The 18,764-nt window shown below is 54.9% G+C and overlaps 1 protein-coding gene across 2 annotated transcripts; it reads left to right on the forward strand.

Annotated features, from left to right (window-relative positions):
- Positions 1–162: 162 nt before the first annotated feature.
- On the forward strand, positions 163–18,647 carry LOC118156932 (sterol regulatory element-binding protein 2-like). Of its 2 annotated transcripts, none has more exons than XM_035311168.1 (19): positions 163–365; positions 2,273–2,653; positions 3,238–3,419; positions 4,094–4,234; positions 5,957–6,178; positions 7,508–7,622; positions 7,874–8,007; positions 8,784–8,976; positions 9,597–9,778; positions 10,344–10,617; positions 11,445–11,614; positions 11,793–11,961; positions 12,517–12,637; positions 14,296–14,405; positions 14,870–15,002; positions 15,859–16,027; positions 16,771–16,956; positions 17,039–17,150; positions 17,260–18,647. In XM_035311168.1, the coding sequence occupies exons 1-19, from the start codon at positions 284–286 to the stop codon at positions 17,478–17,480; spliced, it is 3,297 nt and encodes a 1,098-aa protein (XP_035167059.1). In that variant the 5' UTR covers positions 163–283; the 3' UTR covers positions 17,481–18,647. The 2 variants fall into 2 exon arrangements, with proteins under 2 accessions (XP_035167059.1, XP_035167058.1); XM_035311167.1 differs by having other exon boundaries at positions 164–365; positions 7,826–8,007.
- Positions 18,648–18,764: the final 117 nt, after the last annotated feature.

The following is an 18,764-nucleotide window of genomic DNA, read 5'->3' on the forward strand; positions in this document are numbered from 1 at the left end:
GCGCGGGGTGGCGCGCCCTGCCGCGCGGGGCCACGCCCCCTCCGTTTTGAATATTCACGAGGGGGGCGTGGCCCCGCATGCTAATCGCAGCTGCTGATCGGTGACGCGCCCTCACGCCACGCGCCGCCGCGCGCGCCCATTGGCCGGCGGCGCCCTGGTCTCACTGACAACGCGTGGGGGGCGGCCGGGGGCGCGCCAAGATGGCGGCGGGACGGCGGCGCGAGCCGGCAGCCTCCGCCTGACGGGCACGGGCCGGCACCGGCGGCGGGGGGCGGCCGCGGCCATGGAGGGCCCCGAGCTGGGCGCCGACGGCATGGACACGCTGACGGAGCTGGGCGACGAGCTCACGCTGGGCGACATCGACGGTAACGGCCGGGGGCTGCCGCAGCCCCGTGCCGCGGGGGGAGGGCGGCTCGGTGCCGTGCCCGGCCGCAGGAGGGCTGAGGGCGGGGGGCTGAGGGGAGCCGCCGCGTCCCCGCCCCGTCCCCACCCCGGGGACGGGCAGCGGGGTCGCCTCCCCCGGGGGTCCCCTCCCGGGCGGCACCGCCGGGCCCGGAGCCCCGCGGAAGCGGCCTCCGGGTGCGGCAGCCCCCGGGAGGGGCGGCGGGGGCTGGCGCAGGGCCCTCACCTCGGGCCGGGCCGGGCCAAGGAAACCGGCGGCGGGCAGAGAGGCGCGGCCCCTCCGGGCGCCGTGCGGCCTCGGGCCCGGCTGGGGCTGCGCTCCGCGGCCCTGCCTCGGCTCCGGTCGGGGGCGGGACCCCCGTGCACCGTCAGCCCGGTGTGTCCCCAGCCAGCCCCCAGCAGCCGCCCTGCGAAGCTGCGCAGCTCCCGTGCGCCAAACGCAGGCTTTAAACGGAGAGTCCGGGAGCTGGGGGTTTGCCTTCCTTGTGTTGCTGCCGAGAGAGCTCTCGTACCCCGCAGAGCGTGGGCTCAGCCCCACCGTGCAGCTAGCAGCCCCTGAAGATGCGATCCCGCGCGTGGGGGCAGAGCTGGTGGATTCCCTGGGCTCTGTAACACTGCAGCTGCCAGGCTCCGGAGCACGGGCCGAGTCTCTTCCAGGGCAGATCTCGCCTGATTTCTGTTTGTTTCCTGCTGGCGGTAGCGCCACCTGATCGCGAAATAGCAGTGCCATCAAGTGAGGGGCCGGCAAAGCACGGCGCTGGGGGAATTGGCAAGTTTATCACGGCGAGGGTTGTTTCGGGTGGTCCCAGCTGCTCCCGGTCTGGGGTGAAGACCCGCTGTGCGATACCCACCCCGCATCCATCCAAAGGCAGCCCCATCGCTGTGGCAGCGCCGTGTCCGAGTTTACCAAGGCGTCGTGTGAAGGCCGTTCAGAGTAACCACAATCTGCTTTCCCCTCCCTACCCGCGGCCGAGCGCTCGGCTGTGAGCCCCCCATCGCGTCCTTGTGTCCAGAGAAGCCACGGAGGGGCCGTGGTTCGTGGCCGGATCCTGGGGTGGGGAAGGATAAAGGAAGCGCTCAGGTGGCTTACGGGGCATAATCCCCTTACACCGGATTAAACGGGGAAGAGGAGGCTTCGGTCTCAAACGATGATCTCCTTCCCCCGTGGGGCAGTTACAGCGAGGTGGTGGAAGCCTCTCGGAGTCGGCCTGGTAACGTGCTGGGGAAGGTGGGATGGGGAGAAACTGCTGTGCAGTTGTTACAGCCCAGGGGTGAACAGGCGATATATTTAAAAATAAAAAAATAAGTGTTTTTTTTTCTGATGGCTTAGACATATGCACACATTTCTCTGCTAAAGTTCTGTGAAGCATTGTTTTCTTCAGCGTGTTTCCCCCCTCCTTTCCCATAAACTTGAAAGTGAAACAAAGTGAAGATGAACCTTTATCCACACCTCTCTGTTTCCCAGCTGGGGCTCAGTAGGGAAGGAGAGATGGGTGACGTGAAAGCACCCTGAAGGAGGCTGGGTGGGAGAACGGCTCCTACATGGAGCTGCTCGTTTTCTTCCTTCCATAGCGCTGGACTGGAACAGGGGTTGGACTAGGTGGTGACCCTCTCAATATACGAGAGGTGGCTTTACGTTCTAGTCCCTGCCAGGATCCTGAAGTCCTGGAAAATGTTGTCGGAGCGTTCTGCCTTTTGTTCTGAGTCGCTGGCCGCCTCTTGGCTCCTGCCTGGTGGTGTTAGGCTGGCGTTGTGCTGTCTCTGGAGCTTCGGAAGCACCCGCGGCTCCCTTCTGTGCGGGCACTTCTGTGTGAGTCCTGCCCCAGTGATTCATGCAATAAAAATGCACCGAGCGTTTCCCTCCTTGCAGAGATGCTGCAGTTTGTCAGCAACCAGGCGGGGGACTTCCCGGACCTGTTTTCGGATCCCTTGTGCGGCACCTTCCAGGGCGGCGGCGGCAGCACCACCACCACCAGCAGCAGTAGCGGCAGCGGGACCCTGGACCCTCCGCGCCCGTACAGCCAGGCGCCCCTGCAGCCCTTCCCACCGCCCGCCGCCTCCCCGCAGCTGCAGAGCGTCCAGGTGAAGGTGCCCCCGCAGCGCCCGGCGCCGCTGCTCCAGCCCCGGCCCCAGCTCCAGCCGCAGCTCCAGCAGCAGACGGTGATGATCGCCCCCACGTTCAGCTCCGCGCCCCAGACCAGGATCATCCAGCAGCCCGTCATTTACCAGAACACAGCCACCAGCTTCCAAGGTAGGGTTTGGGGCAGGGCAGTGCTCGCAGCACGTGCACGGCTCTTGTGTCTGCAGCAAAAGGCTTAGAGAGCCCCACAGGTATCCTTGGCCGGGGTGAGCCTGAAGATCTGTCTCCTGCAGGGTCTGGGGGGTGTTTCTTCCCCTGCATATGTGGCTTTGACTGAGTGAGCATGAGCAGCTTTCGTAAAGGAGATTGTAAATCGTCTTGTGCCACCTCTTGGTGTCCTGTGTTGTGGCCATCTCCTGTGGCTGGGTTGGACCCACCAAGACCCAAGCAGGGAGGTGCTGGTTAGGCGTGCTGTGCAACATAACAGAGGTGATGGGCCCTGAGCTGCCAGACCCGCAGGGCTTTGGCTTCGTTTTCTCTCAGCTGATGCTCTGTGCGTCCTGGGAAGCTGCTGTTCCAGGTGCAGCATCCTCTCGCAGGAGCTGGGTTCTGACCAGCCTGTGGGAAGCGTTAGACGGGCACTGCCTGTGGAGAAGCTCTGGGAAGAGGAGGAGTGAATCAGGGAGCATTTACACCCTCCAAAATCGGGACCTGGGCGTTCGCGGGCCGTTCCTGACCTCTCCCCTGCTTTGCAGTCCTCCAGCCTCAGGTGCAGAGCCTGGTGACGTCCTCACAGGTGCAGCCGGTCGCCATCCAGCAGCAGGTGCAGGCGGTGCAGGCGCAGCGTGTGCTGACGCAGGCTGCCGGCGGCACCATCCAGACGCTGGCGCCGGCCACGGTTCAGACGGTGGCTGCGCCGCAGGTCCAGCAGGTCCCGGTAAGTGCAGGGGTGAGCGGGGTGCTTCTGTGGGCACGGCCGGGACGGCCCTGCGGGGAGAAACCTCATTTAAATGAGCTTCCTTTGAGTTTTCCCTGCTTCCTTTTGTCCTGCTGCTTCTTTTTCAAGTCCAGTGCCGCTTTTTAAGAGACTGACAGTAAAGGAATGCTTTGTTTCGGTTCTTCCACCGCGGTTTATTTCACCTTTTTGGTGTTACGCCCTCATATGATTTTGTTTTAAAACACGTGTGAGGGCCAAAGCCTCGTGTTTCTGTGTCAGATAAAAGTGGTTTTGGCCAGGGGATGCTCCACATGGAAAAATTACTCTGGTTGAACCATATTAGGCTGTCTGTAACGTTCTTTATATGTGAGCACCGACAAGGTACTCGAAAAAGGAAGTGCAAGTTGGGTTTTGGCAAAATAACTGTCGTTTTCGATCTGCTTGACATCCTGCTCAGACCCTCTCGTTCTGAGGGTTTGCACCAGGTTCTGGCACGTCCTAAACCCATCCCGGCGATGCAGGGAGCGAGGTGAAAGAAATGCAGAGCGCTCCTGCTCCTTGCTCCCCCTCTGAGATGCGGTATTACAACTCTGCCATCACCTGCCTCTGAGTACCAAGCTCAGCAGAGGGACGTGTGCCTACTCGTCCCTTCATCCGCGGCTGTTTCCGCCTAGGTTCTGGTCCAGCCCCAGATCATAAAGACGGACTCCCTCGTCTTGACCACCCTGAAGGCGGATGGCAATCCCGTTATGGCTGCGGTGCAGAATCCAGCGCTCACAGCGCTCACCACTCCTATTCAGACCACAGCTCTGCAGGTACCACCCTGAACGTGTTTTCTCCTCTTCCCCTTCCTGGCGTTACTCCCTCTGGTTGGAGGAGGAGGGCTGGGTTTTAGCGTTCATCAGTGATGCGGATGGGAGGGTTTCCAAGCGCTGCTCTGGTCGTGTCCAAAGTGAGTAATACCCTGCTTCTGCCAAGGCTAAATACACAGATTGTACATTTTTTGGCAGCCTCCCATGGCCAGTAAGCACAGACCAAGGGCACATTTCTGTTTACCTTTTTGTGGAATTACAAGGAGAAGAGTATGACCCAAGAATTCCATGCGGTTTTTAACCTCTGTGGGAGACGCTGAAAGGTAACTGGCTTGGAATAGCTGTGGACCTTCTTTTCTCCCTCAGTAGCAACTAATAGCAGTGTGTTGAACATAAAAACTAATTAAACTACTCCTCAAAGGGCATTTGCACCGAGGATTCGGTGTCATTCAAGATGGCTCCTGTGCTTCAGGGCCATAACTTGTTATTCACTCGGAGAAACTTGTGCCCCCTAAGATGCTTTTATCACGGTCCTGTGCGTTCTGCAGAGATCCTTCTGTTCAAATATTTACTGCTGGAGACAGATAATCTTGCAAGTCCGGACTGAAGACTTCCACGTAACACAGTAGGCTTGTTGTGTACTTGTTGGCAGCCAGGCTAAAATGGTCAATTTGCTCGCTCTTAGGCGGCACTTCCACGGGGAGGTGAGGTTTATGTGACTGTGCCTGACAGACACGCAATCCACAAAGCGCTCTGAACACACTGAAATTTCCTGGAGATTATCCAAGGAGAGGTGGAAGACTTTAAGCTGAAACTTGACAAATAAGTGAAATGAAACTGAATTAATTTCTACTATCCCAGGTGGAAGACTATTTCAGAGTCAAAATTGTTCCTAAATTTCCCTGTGGCTACTTTATTCTCGTTTCTGTCCGTCTGACTTTTAGTGTAAATAACTCTTCCTCTCCCTAACAGCTTCTCTGATCCTGGGTGTACTTTAGAGGCCAGTTGTACCCTTCCCGATCTTGTTTTGCTAGTTTTAGTCTAAATTATTTTCTTTACTCTGACAGTCCTAGAAGCACCGCTGTGCAAGCGTTCTGGTGGGATTCATTTATTGTGGAGCACATGCTGCTTCGGTTTGGTGGAGATGCTCTGTCTACACTTAGGTGACCACGTCCAAACTCTTCACACCAGTGTGTAACGCTCGTTGCCTTGATTTCTCATCTTAAGGCATTTTTGTAGCTTAAGGTCGTTAGGGATCTACTTTTTCCTCATTTAATCTAACTCGAATTGTCTTTCTGCAGTCAGAACCTTTCTAACAGTATTGGTTCAGAGGTGGCGTTGCTTGTTGAAGGTCTAACAACTTCCTTTGTCCACGGAAGAGGTGGATTTGGAGAGGTGGGGCAGAAGGATTCGAGCAGCAGGAAAACCTTGGTCCATTTCTCTGTTTAGTTAGTGGATGAAAAGAGCATGGTATTGATGAAAGGGTGTTGGGGTGATGATATCCTTGGAGAAGAAGAGATCCTTTTACCATGGGAGGCAATGTGGGTGGTTTTTCTGGTGCTGCCATATGAGTGCTCATGTCAGCTAAAGAACATAGGGAGACACTGGTCTGCCTCTTTGTTTTTGAGCTCTGTGAACTCTTCCTGATTCTTTTTACTCATTTTGCTCTGACCATCGTAAATCTCATGTATATCAGCTAACTGCTATTGACACTTGTCCCTGTAGACCCTCGTCGGGAGCAATGGGACCATTCTGACCACGATGCCGGTGATGATGGGACAAGAAAAGGTGCCTATCAAACAAGTTCCTGGGGGTGTCAAGCAACCAGATCCACCTAAAGAAGGAGAGAGGAGAACAACTCACAACATCATTGAGAAGCGTTATCGGTCATCTATAAACGATAAGATCATTGAGCTGAAGGACCTCATTATGGGGACGGATGCCAAGGTAAAGATGTGGAACCTGGTGTCATGAATACTTGTGTCCTCAGGTGCTTGTTGCTCTTCCCAATGGAGCAGTTGGGTGCGTACTGCTGATAGTGGTGTGCGTGTGGATATTGGGATAAGACTCTTGTGGAATACTTGTGCAACGGAAAGCCTGATAATTGTATTCAGGAAAGGTCACCTGTAAAATGTTGTGCTAGCAGTACTGTTTCTTGGAAACCAGAACGAACAAACACATAAAGTACAGCTTACGTTAGGCCTAGCTTAAATAGGTCCTCTATGCAGAATATCAAAGTGAATGTCTTGATAATTCTGCTAAACCAGAACTTGCATGGTTTACATTTCATTTTCCTTGTAACTGCAGTAGGGAAGCAGGGATGAGGATTTTTTGCTTCTGTTGCTGTTTGGCTTCTGTTGCTGTTTGCTACGGTTTAAAAAAAAAAAAGAAAGGTTGAATGCTGCTATAAAATCTATACCAGTGTCTTGCACAGAGCTTTCCAACTGGATTCCAGTAGATATGGAGTTGTAAAAGCTCCTTTTCACTCAAACAATAGAAACTTTCTTGCACCACCTGTGACCTGTGTTCAGGGCTGTGCTCTTCACGTTTCCCATCTTGGCAGAACCGTGGTGTTCCTGACACCCACGTGCTCGCATGGCCTCCACAAGCATGTGCATTGGTGAAGTCACCTTCTGCTGCTGGGTGGAAGCTTTAGGTTTGACATTGGTTATGTAAAGTGGCTTCAAAGTACTTTAGGGCTGTGTTTCCAAGCTAGACTTGTCAGCCTTTTCTGGAAGTGTGTATTTTCATGGGGATGGACAAAGGACAGAGGCGGAGAGAGAACTGGTTATCTCAGTTAAACCATGCTATCTCAATTAACCATGGTTAACTGGCAGCAGCTTGCTCCGCCCCAGAAGAGAGACACTCATTCATTTCAAAGCTGTGATATTTCTGTTGGAAGTCAAGACATGAACTCTCATAATTTGAATGATTATCTGTTTCCACTCTGTCTTAAAAACAAACAAACAAAAAAAAAACCTGACAACTTGGGTCCTAAATAAAGCTCTCTCTTCTCAGAGAGAATTTAAATAAAAACTTAGAGAGATCCCAGGTATGACGACGTGAGTCCTGTTGTCCAGTCCTTGGTGTGCCTTTCAAAGTAAGATACCTTGCCATTATTTTGTTTTATTTATTTATTTTGCTGCTGCCAAGAGGTTCTCAACACCTTTTTGTTTGTACTCATGGTGTGAAGGGCTGTGGTACCCTTTTGAGCACGAGTGAGCCTTTGGAAGCTCAGAGGATGAACTGCGTTCTGCTTGTCTGAATTCCTTGCAGATGCACAAGTCTGGTGTCCTGCGAAAAGCCATTGATTACATTAAATATCTGCAACAGGCCAACCATAAACTGAGGCAGGAGAACATGGTTCTGAAGCTGGCTAACCAGAAAAACAGTAAGTTGTGGGGGCTGTGCAGGGGGGAGGCGGTCAGCAGGGATGTAGGCTGCCTCTTGCAGTTTCTTGTCATTGGCAAAAGTAGACGGGTGCAAACCGTGGTGATGGTGGCCAGTATTCCTGCAAGGGCAGAGCCAGTCTGAGCGAGGCTGGCAGGACGCAGGATCGAGAAACATGTGCATAATGCGCTCTGATTCTTGCAGAGCTGTTGAAGGGCATTGACCTAAGCAGTCTGGTTGATAATGATGCAGACCTGAAGATAGATGACTTCAACCAGAACGTTCTCCTGATGTCTCCTCCGGCCTCTGACTCGGGATCCCAGGCTGGCTTCTCTCCCTATTCCATCGATTCAGAGCCGGGAAGCCCACTGCTTGATGATGCGAAGGTACTTGTGACTAGATTCATCAAATTCAAGGTGTCTGCTTCAGGGATACATAAGGGCCAGGGTTTGAATTCTCCTAATTCTCAAGAATGGAGCCAGCAGACATCTGCCAAGCAGAGCTGTAGGTGTCAGAGATGCATTGGAAGGATGAGGAAGGTGTATGGATGTGTTTTATTTTTTTAATGATTGAGACTATTTCCTGAGCTTTATTGTCTGAACCATACTGTAGCTGCCACAAGAGCTTAGATTGGACTTTAGCTCCTGAAGATTCTCTGTGGACTCATGGTGAATGAGTCCCAGACTCATGACCCAAAACGGCCCACGGCTCTCAAGAGATGTCCTGTGATTACAGCAGGAGAACTTGAAAAAGAATGATGGCCTCAGCTGTGGGTAATGGGACTGTGAATAACCACAGTTACAGGAATCTGTTAGCTACCTTCAGCTGATGGGCTCATTTTGTGGATATCACAGAAGAACTGGGTCCTGAGGGAGACCCTCAGAAGAGAAAATGAGTCCTGGCCTAAAGCAGGGATCCAGTTAATGTAACTGGAATGACTGGGAGCAGAAGGAATGTGAAGGCACTCTGGTACTTCAGCCTTATCTTACTAAGCTAGGGCAAGCTCTGCCAGAGTTCTTACTGATCTTGGTCTTAAACAAATGTTAAAACTTGTTCTCTTTCCTTCTTCCCTACCCCTCCCTTTGCATAAGCATTTTTTTTGTTTTAAATAATACTAAGCAGTTTTTCTTCCTTTTTTCTCTCTACTACAAACTCTTTGAAGGTTAAAGATGAGCCGGACTCTCCTCCTGTGGCCCTTGGTATGGTGGACCGCTCTCGAATCCTCCTCTGTGCCCTCACGTTCCTGTGCCTCTCCTTCAATCCTCTAACCTCCCTCCTGGATGCCCGAGGAAGCCCAGAGTCTGACAGCCTCGTGCGCCATGGCTCTGGCAGGAGCATGCTGACCATTGATTCAGGTAACGAGTTAGGGTGCTATGAGCTGGGATCTCTCTGAGGCATCTTCACCTTTAGTTTGTTTTTAAGGCAACTAACTGATTCTTATAACTTAATAAGGATTGCCTGAAGAATTACTTCAGAAACGTGCTGCTGTAAGGTGTTGAAATTGGCTTGTTTCATGTGCTTACTCCAGACCATTTGCAATTTAGAGGAGCTTAGGTGCGCGTGGGAGATCCTGTAGGCATCTTGTCACTTCCCCAGCTGGTCAACGTGCTTCAGTGGTGCTTTGTAAACTTAATTAAGCCTGGAAAATGACGCTGAGGTATTGAATACCCATGGGTGGATCTGATAGCTTTCCTAGAATGTCTCACGTTAAGGTAATTTTAGAAGTGCTGACTCAGTTTTTGTAAAACAGTCTTGTAAAAGTAACAGTTGTGATTTGGTTAGGAATGTCGGGGCTTGGAGTTGATGAGGAGGTGTCGATGCAGGTGTTTTCTGATTAACATTCCACCTGTAGCATCAGGTTTTGCAAACAGAGCAATACATCCTTGTTGGTCTGGGTGAGCCTGCGCTCCTCCTGTTGCAAGGCTTTTGGTGTGCAGATCAACTTCTCACTCTCCTTTTGGGATGCCCGTTGCAGATGCCGGCGGGTGGTTTGGCTGGATGATGCCCACGCTGATCCTGTGGCTCGTGAACGGTGTGATTGTCCTGAGCGTGTTCGTGAAGCTCCTCGTGCACGGAGAGCCGGTGACCCGGCTGCACTCGAGATCGTCGGTCACGTTCTGGAGGCACCGCAAGCAGGCAGACCTGGATTTGGCACGGGTAGGGCTGACTCCTCGTTCCGCATCAAACGAGTCCTGCAGGAGGGGGCATGGGCAAATGTGACCTAAGGGGGCAGTGCCTGATACTCGCAAGAATGTGGCATTTCTGGATGGTAGCCGGCCCGATTTTCTGGGAAGTCAGTGGAACTTGTTGGTCTTGAGCAGGTTGCTGCTCTCCCTCGGCCTGAAATAGTGAGGCACGGGCATCGGGGTGGTTAGAGCCGCCTGGGTTCTGTCCTTGCGCCTTGCTGCTGCGTCTTGTGGCAGTCTTTGGAAGCAGGGTTTTGGTTCCTGTCCCGATTCTGGCAAACAGTCGGTGCTGGAGAGTGTCTTTTTTGTAACGCGGGCGTGTTTTGACGGTAGCTCAGCGGAAGCTACCAGCTGGGCTAGATCTGAAGCTGGTGTAAGCTGCCCTCGTGCTTACTGGGATTATGGTGACTTTCCTCATCTGAAGACGTTTCCCTAGCTTGCACATCAGTTTGCCTTGCTCCCAGTGCTGAGGAGGTCCCAGAGTGTGCCTGTGGTGGTGCTTTTTGTTGCCTCACCTTTGGCTGTGATGTTTGCAGGGGGATTTCGCTGCGGCAGCATCAAACCTGCAGACCTGCCTGTCGGTCCTGGGCCGGGCGCTGCCGGCTTCCCGCCTGGACCTGGCGTGCAGCCTGTCGTGGAACGTGATCCGCTACAGCCTGCAGAAGCTGGCGCTGGTGCGGTGGCTGCTGAAGAGGACCTCTCATCAGTGGCGGGCCAGGGAGGCCACGGCGGGCTCTGAGGACGAGGCCAAGACCAGCGCTCGGGATGCAGCTCTAGCCTATCACAAGCTCCACCAGCTCCACATAACAGGTAGGGACTGAGAGGACAGAGACACCAGCCTCGTTGAACTAAATGAGGAAGCTCAGGGCTGCTCCCGCAAAGAAAAGGCTCTGCAGGAGTGGCTGAAGCAACAGCAGTGTCCAGTGACATCTTCACCAGTCTGCAGAGGTGGCTTAGGGTCCGTCCCAAGCAGCAGTCGATTGAATCCACTCATTTTCTGCCGCTTGTTTCAGTCCTGTCACTTGGGAATGTGATGTGGAAGCAGGAACTGGGGTTAATTGTTTGGAAAAAAGTCAAATTTCTGAAGCTGTGCAAGGCGCAGATGGCCAGTTGGTGTTGATGCGCTCCGAAAACCTGGGCATGTGCACATGTACTGAGGAAGTGCTTGAATGTTCCTTGAGAACAGTTGTTTTTGCTGCTTCCTTGGCAAACTGATTTGTAATTATAATAGGCTACAAGCCCGTCAGAAATCCAGGTTAAACTTCCGAACTTCCTAATCTTGCTGTGTAAGTTGTAGTTATGCCACCATGGACCACAATGAAACACTCTTGTATTTAAGAGTGTCTGTGTAGATCTCTGCAGGGGTGTGGACTGCAAAGGAGTGCAGTTCTGCGATGGTGGTGAATGTAGTGAGACAAAACTTACTGTGTTGTTCTGGGGGGAAGTTTTTAGCTCTGCAGGGCGTTCTTGCAGAAGCAAAGCTGTGAATGTCACCCTTGGTATCTGTGGAGGGAAGATTATAGCCACTCTGTGGGAATGCAGACAGGTGTGGGACTTCTGGTATCAGCTGCGTTGTTATCAAGTAGCTGGTGCTCGCGTGCCTCAGTTTAACCATTCTCCTCTCTCTTCTGGTGCAGGTAAACTTCCCTCCAGCTCCGCTTACTCTGGCTTGCACATGGCCCTGTGCGCCGTGAATCTGGCCGAGTGTGCGGAAGAAAAGATCCCCCCCAGCACCATGGCCGAAATCCACCTGACGGCCGCGGTTGGCTTGAAGACCCGCTGCGGGGGCAAGCTGGGCTTCCTGGCGGTGAGTGGCCGTGTGTGCTCTTTGCCTCCAGGCAGAGCTCCAGGAAGGGCTGCGAGCTGGCTCTGCTGCAGGCACAGCGCCTCCATTAGCGCCGCCGTTCCGCAGCCTGCAGCCCTGGTCCCTGGTGGCACGTCTTTCCCTGGGTGCTGTTCTCAGCCCTCGTCTCTCCCTTCCCTAGAGCTACTTCCTGAGCCAGGCTCAGAGCCTGTGCAGCTCGGAGCGCAGCGCCATCCCCGACTCGCTGCGTTGGCTGTGCCACCCCCTGGGACAGAAGTTTTTTGTGGAGCGAAGCTGGACGGTGAAGTCTGCTGCCAAGGAGAGCCTGTACTGCACCCAGAGGAACCCTGGTGAGAGCCGCTCGTGCTCTGGCTGTGTGACCTGCGCTTTGTTTGCCCTGGGAGCCTCTGCTTCTGTGCTCTCTGGCACCCAAGCAGGTGTCTCGCTTGAGGGCGTTCTCCTGCGTGTGGGCAGGAGGGGCTGTGGAGCTGGAAGGTGTCTGGGACCGCAGGAGCTGGCTCGTCCCTGTGCGTGTTACTGGACGTGTCATTCCTGGGTGCTTGTGTCTGCTGGAGCAGAACCCAGGCGGGTTAACTGGGGGTGGTGGAGGTGCAGCTCACCTAGGGCAGCATCATCGCTCTTATACCGGGTGGCTGAAGTGGCGCAGGGGTGTTCGGCCAAGGGCTGTGCCTGTAACTAGCTGATAATTAGTAAAACCTGTCATTAAAAAGGCCTTCAGAACTCAGTCTTCAGAAGTCTTTGCAGTAATTCCCTCAGGAATTTCCCTCTACCGCTCTTCCTCTCGCTCCTAAAATGCGGTTCTTCTTTATAGCTGCCCTTGTGTGTATCAGGAGGTGTGGCTGTCACTGCAGATAAGAAAAACGGTTTGTTTTCTTTCTCTGTAGCGGATCCCATTGCACAAGTTCATCAGGCGTTCTGTGAGAACCTGCTGGAGAGAGCTGTGGATTCACTTGTGAAACCTCAGACTAGGAAAGAGGTGGTGGGCCAAGAGGAGGAGGAGCAGTGGTAAGCGCCTGTGCTGGGGACTGCTATGGGAGCTGTAGACTCTGAAAACCGAGCAGATGATTGTGAACTGAGTGCTCTGAGGCAAGCGGAGTGGTTAGTCTTTAACCAGGGCTTGACATGGCAAGCTGAACCTGACCACCACAGCTTATCAGCAGGGTGAGCTCTGCCTCTTGGTATGAAAACCTCTGAACTCACAGGTGCAGTTCTGACTCGTTACCAGCTGTAGTGGGGATTTCTGCTGCTGGCTGGTGTAGTCCTGATCGATTCTTGTACCGGGCGGCACTTTCTCTGCCGAGAGCACAATGTTCAGAGACACTAAAATTAGCATGCCCCTATCACTTGGGTTGACCAGAGCATGTGTCCAAGGCTGTAGAGAAATAAAAGCTTGGCATGTTAGAGAGTGACCCAGCTGGCTCCCCGCGTTACGCATGAGAGTGTTTTCGTAACTGAACGAAGTGCCGCGTTTACCAGCAGTGAAAAATCAGACTAACCGCTGGCAGGAGTGGGAGAGCAGATGCTGGCTGAAATTGTCGTTGGCTTCTGCCAAGCGATCTCGCCCGATGGGAAAAATGAAAATTTGCAGGGATCGGAGCAGCCCTTTGTGCTGCGCCACGTCTCCCAGAAGAGCGGGGGCAAACGCCTTAGGTGGGAAGGTTACTTATCTTCTCTGTACGTGTAAGAAAACTGTGTGCATTTAGCTTTATTTTCAATCTTGCATCTGTTTTCTAGCGTAGTTGCAGACAGTGAGCAGCAGTTCAGTCTAATTGCTTGCACAGTACAATTGCTTGTGATCACATGCTGCGGGTGGTGAGAAAAGGTAGGAGGACTCGGATGATTGACGTGGGTTGTCAGTATACTTGTGGAAGTCCTGTCTTGTCCCTGCAAGGACTGTCTTTACCTAACACAGCGAGCCGTTCTTCTCCCTCTAGGGGCAGGAGCTCAAGCTCCTCCTCTGTAGCATGTCCAAGGAAATCAGATCGTTGCCACATACGCCACTTTCTCTGACCAGCACTGTGAATGCATTGTCACTTGCATTCACATACATTTGCATATATGCAAATAGTCACTAGCAGGAGCGTCGTTCAGCCTCGTGGAGGCAGTGATTGAAAGGGAGCCTGTAATCAACTCATAACATATGTCATGTCCGTCAGCAGATGCGAGGCACTGGAGGGGATGCTGGCAGCTTCTCTTCAGTGTTTGTAGAACGTGGGGTGCAAAGTGCTAACGTGGATCATCTTTCACTTGAAAAGTGTATTACATGCTTTAATCTTCTCGGTGGGCTCAGACTAGTCCCCCCCATGACAGTGGTGCCACCGTTTTCAAGGACTTAGGGACGGGGGAGCAGGCTGTGCCCTAACTGGGGAGCAAAAGTCCAGAGCGTGCCCAGAGCGGCAGCAGCTCTGTAGCTGCGGTGAGATCCCTGCAGGCGCCTCGCCAGGATGATCTGCTGGTGGTGCTCCTTGAACTGGTCTGTGCACTTCCCCTCCCTGGGAGCTCTCTTCAGGTCCAACAGCGTTGTGTTACCTGCAGAGCTTGAAATTTCGGCCTCCGCCTGCCGGGCTTGTTTAAAAAGCTCACCGACTGCTCACAAACACCTTCAGGCTTTGGTGTCTCCTCCTTGATGTCACAGCGAAGCTCTGCCTTGCTTCTTGTTTCAGCGAGTTCTCCAGCGCGATGGAGTACCTGAAATTGCTCAACTCTTTCCTGGACTCGATGGGAAGTGGAGCACCACCCTTTGCCAGCAACTCTGTGCTCAAGTCAGCCCTGGGTAGGTCTGCCCAAACCGAAGCCCTGCCTGCTGCAGGAACTGCTGCTGATACCCGTCCCCTCCGTCCCCACCACCTCCCAAGCTCCAGGCGCGGCAGAAACGCAGTCTGGGGCGGAGTGGGGGTTTTGAGGGGATGCTCCATAAATGCAGGAAATGATGGTTGGGGGTGGCGAGTGCATATCCTTGTCGGGAGGGAAGTTGGGGGGTTTCTAGATAAGCAGGCAGGGGGAGTTCTGGCCAAGTCCTTGCTGACCAGGTGCAGTCTCAGCATCCCAACCTCCTCCCATGGTCAGATGTGGGGTGTTTGCTTGCTGCCCAGGGGCTCCATGCTCCCCCAGCACAGCAGCTGCATCCCTGTGAGGTGGGCTTGGTCTGCAGGCTCCCTCTGGCTCCGTGGTGCTGCCCTGGTGGTGGGGTCACGGGGTGCCACCCCGTTCCTCCAACCTGTGACTCTGCTTTTGTAGGCCCGGACGTGGTGTGCAGGTGGTGGTCGGCAGCAGTTGCCATGTCAATCGGCTGGCTCAGAGGGGACGACGCAGCTGTGAGGTCACATTTCACAGAAGTGGAGCGCGTGCCGAAATCCCTGGAGATGTCTGAGTGCGTGGGCTTCGTACCACTTCAAAATCCCGCTCCTTCTTCCCTAACCACCCGCTGGCACCGCAGCTGTGTGCTGGGAATGACTGGAAGGGGGCAGAATTGCTTCGTTAGAGGCGTTTTGGTTTTGCTCTAATTACACCTCACTGTCACCACCAAGATGATCAGAGGGCTGGAACACCTCTGCTATGAAGAGAGGCTGAGAGAGCTGGGGTTGCTGACCGCGGAGAACAGAAGGCTCTGGGAGGCTGTACTGCAGCCTTGCGATACTTAAGGGGGTGACAGGAAAGCTGGGGAGGGACCCTGTCAGGGTGTGTAGTGTCAGGATGGGGTAATGATTTAATAAAAGAGGGTAGATTTAGATGAGATACAAGGAAGAATTCATCCAAAGGATGGTGAGGCCCTGGCACAGGTTGCCCAGAGAAGCTGTGGGTTCCCCATCTGGAGGTGTTCAAGGCTGGGCTGGATGGGGCTTTGGGCAGCCTGGGCTGGTGGGAGGTGTCCCTGCCCATGCCAGGGGGTTGGAACTGGGTGGGCTTTAAGGTCCCTTCCAACCCAAAGCATTCTGTGAGTCTGTGAAAATCAAAGCTTGCATACTGATGGAAAAGACAGTTCCACCTTCTTGATTCAGATCGCATGAAAGCTGCTTAGACAGTTCCCTTCCATTTCTCTGCATAGCTTGAGTAGGTGAGGAACAACTTCCATCTTTTTTCTTCCTCCCTAAGAAGCTGTGATCTCTCAGCTCCTGGAGGTGGGAGGCTGGCAGCTGATGCTGGCTGTTGCTTGAGCTCAGCCCCTGGGGCTGCCCCATGGCACCACGGCACGGCACCGCTCGGAAGCAGCGCTCTTTCTCTTCCAGGAACGCCCTGGTGAAAGCCACCTTCCACCTGTGCAAAGCCATGCAGGCCTCGCTGTCGGGGAAGGCGGACGGGCAGCAGAGCTCGCTGGGTCACTGCGAGAGGGCCAGCAGCCACCTGTGGAACAGCCTGAACATGAGCAGCGGCGCCTCCAGCACCACCCTCAGCAACGTAAGGGCCAGGAGCTGCGGCACCATGTGTGCTCTGTCGCGGCTGTGAGGCTTCCCTGTGTGTCTGCATTCTCTGCTCATCCTGTGTCTGATAGGAATAAGGGGAATGCTTTCTCCCTTTCCATCCCAAGGGCATTGAATGCTTTCCCTCCCCGCTGCACGGAGGGGCAGTGCTGCAAGTACTGCATCGTTATGCTGCCAATACCTGTCACCCCTTCTGTTTGTTTGTTTTTTTGGCCACTTTGAAATTGGCCCATGGAAAACCTCCGTCTCTGTCCTCCGAGGGGAAGATGCTGACACCTGTGAGACAAGGACCTCATTATGTCAAACCCGCTCTGTTTCAAGAGCGCTTGAACCCTCTCCCGCAGAAGTGGGACTGTGCTGTGCTATTCCTGAGCGTGTGTGTTGCTTGTTTCATTTTCTCCCCAGGGTTACCGAAAGCTGGAGCCTTCCTGTGCGGCATACGGGGGACGGTTCTGGTCCCTTCTGTCGCTCCTGGGTGGCAGCTGTAGTGCATTGTAGTTGCATTGCATGTGACGGCAGTAACTGTGCAATGTTTCTGCAGTGCAGTACAGAGGCACTCTCCACTTCCACGGCACAGGTAGAGTCTCCCAAGGGCAACCAGAATAGCGAGCGGTGCTAGGGGGCAGCAACAGCTGGGGAAAAGGGATTTGGGTGGGTGGGAGGCACTGCTGTCCTCCGTGGGCTGCGCTAAGCCGTGTGTCTGCCCCCTGGCTCTCGCAGGTGATCCAGCTGCTGGCCTGCGACCTGCTGCTGTCCCTCCGCACCAGCCTGTGGCAGAAGCAGGCGAGCAGCAGCCAGGCTCTGGGCGAGACCTACCACGCCTCGGCCTCCGAGCTCACTGGCTTCCAGCGGGACCTCGGCAGCCTGCGCAAGCTGGCCCACGGCTTCAGGCCCGCGTACCGCAAGGTGAGGCTTCGTCCCTCGCCCCTGCTTTCAGCCAGGGGGTTCCGCAGCATCCTGCCCCTCACCACCTTCCCCTTTCCTCCAGGTCTTCCTCCACGAGGCCACCGTGCGCCTGATGGCGGGGGCCAGCCCCACGCGCACCCACCAGCTGCTGGAGCACAGCCTCAGGCGCCGCACGCCCCAGAGCAGCAAGCAAGGTCAGCCCCGGGGCTGGGAGCTGCAGGGCTGCTCATGTCAGCCATGGCCGGCAGGGCCAGGTGTCGCGGCAGCGCCTCTGCTAGCTTTTTGTCTCCTCTTTGTGCTTAGGTGAGCTGGACGCGCTGCCGGGGCAGAGGGAGCGCGCCACGGCCATCCTGCTGGCCTGCCGCCACCTCCCGCTCTCCTTCCTCTCGTCGCCTGGCCAGCGCGCCGTGCTGCTGGCCGAGGCCGCGCGCACCCTGGAGAAGGTGGGGGACAAGCGCTCGTGCAACGACTGCCAGCAGATGATCGTCAAGCTCAGCGGGGGCACGGCCATCGCCGCCTCCTAACACCTTGCCAGCCCCCAGCCCGGACTTCTCTGAGTTGAAGAATGAATTGGGGGATAAAGAGCGGGGAAAAAAAGGGAGGGGGGGCAGAAAAAAAAAAAGCAGTGCTAGGTTAGGGCAGTGCCAGTGGGATCAAGCTGGGGTGGGAGCAGGAGGGCATTTTTTTTTTTTTTAATCTTGCCCCAGGTGCAGCTTTATTCGCATTTGCGCTTGCCTGGGGTGCCACAGCAGGGCTGGGGCTGGCAGCAGCTTGGTGGCGGTGCTGGGGGCTGTGCCGGGGTCGTGTCCCCCTCCTCGTGCTGTGTGCGTGGGGACCTGGCACCCAGCTGAGCCCCCTGGCCCCAACCCCGCTGGTGTGCTCCAGGAGCATCGCCTGGGGCCAGCGCTGCCTGGCGGATTTCTGTACTGTTTTTATATCGCTTTTTTCTTTTTTTTATAGGAGTGTTTGTGATTTTACCAAATGTAGGGAACGATGCAGCAGCAGTCCCCATTTTTGGCAGGGGCTGGGTCTGCGGCCAGCTGTGACAAGCAGTGCGCTGCTTAGGGCCCCCTGGGGCCTGGAGCTGGATGGGGGCCGATGAAATGAGCTCTGCTCACCCCCCGAGGTGTCTGCGTGCCTTTTTGTTGATGCGGATTGAACTTTTAGAAATGGTTTATTTTATTCAATTCCCCATCCCCTGTGGCTCCTTCCCCCCGCCCCCTACCCAGCAGCCTGGGACCCACGGCTGGGGCTGGGTGGCTGAAGCCATTTTCCCACCTGCGAATAGGAAATCTGCCTTCGGCAGGCGTGCAGCACCCTTTCCCCCTGCGCGTCCCTGCTCGAGGAATATTTCCCCCCAGGGCATGCTGCAGTGTGCCCCCCAAGTGGGGGGAGCGTGCAGCGCTGCCCTCCCTCCCCATTCACCTAGGGCACCCCGCTTTGTCCCTGTGAAACCCAGCCTGTGGTTTCCCTCTCCGTGCTCCTGCTGAGGGGAGGATTGTGTCCTCCTGCTCCTCTTCATCTTCCTGGTCTTTTTTTATTATTATTATTATTTTAACTAAAACACAGCAGCTCTTCACCTGTAGCGACCTCCCCCCCTTATTTCCTCGTGCCCCGGGTCTCCCTTCACCTGGGGTGGTTTTGTACTTCGGTAACCGGCACAGAGAAGCTGAGGAAAAGAGATGTCCTCGGCCTTCCTCTTGTCCCTTACGCATGAGTGGGGCCAGGGGGCTGCCCAGCACTTTCCCCCCGCTCCGGGGGCCTTTTTGCCCTGTTTTTCTACTCTTTCCAAACTCGCTGCCCGTCTG

The sequence above is a fragment of the Oxyura jamaicensis genome (genome assembly GCF_011077185.1).
Source record: "Oxyura jamaicensis isolate SHBP4307 breed ruddy duck chromosome 1 unlocalized genomic scaffold, BPBGC_Ojam_1.0 oxy1_random_OJ106551, whole genome shotgun sequence".
NCBI lineage: Eukaryota > Metazoa > Chordata > Aves > Anseriformes > Anatidae > Oxyura > Oxyura jamaicensis.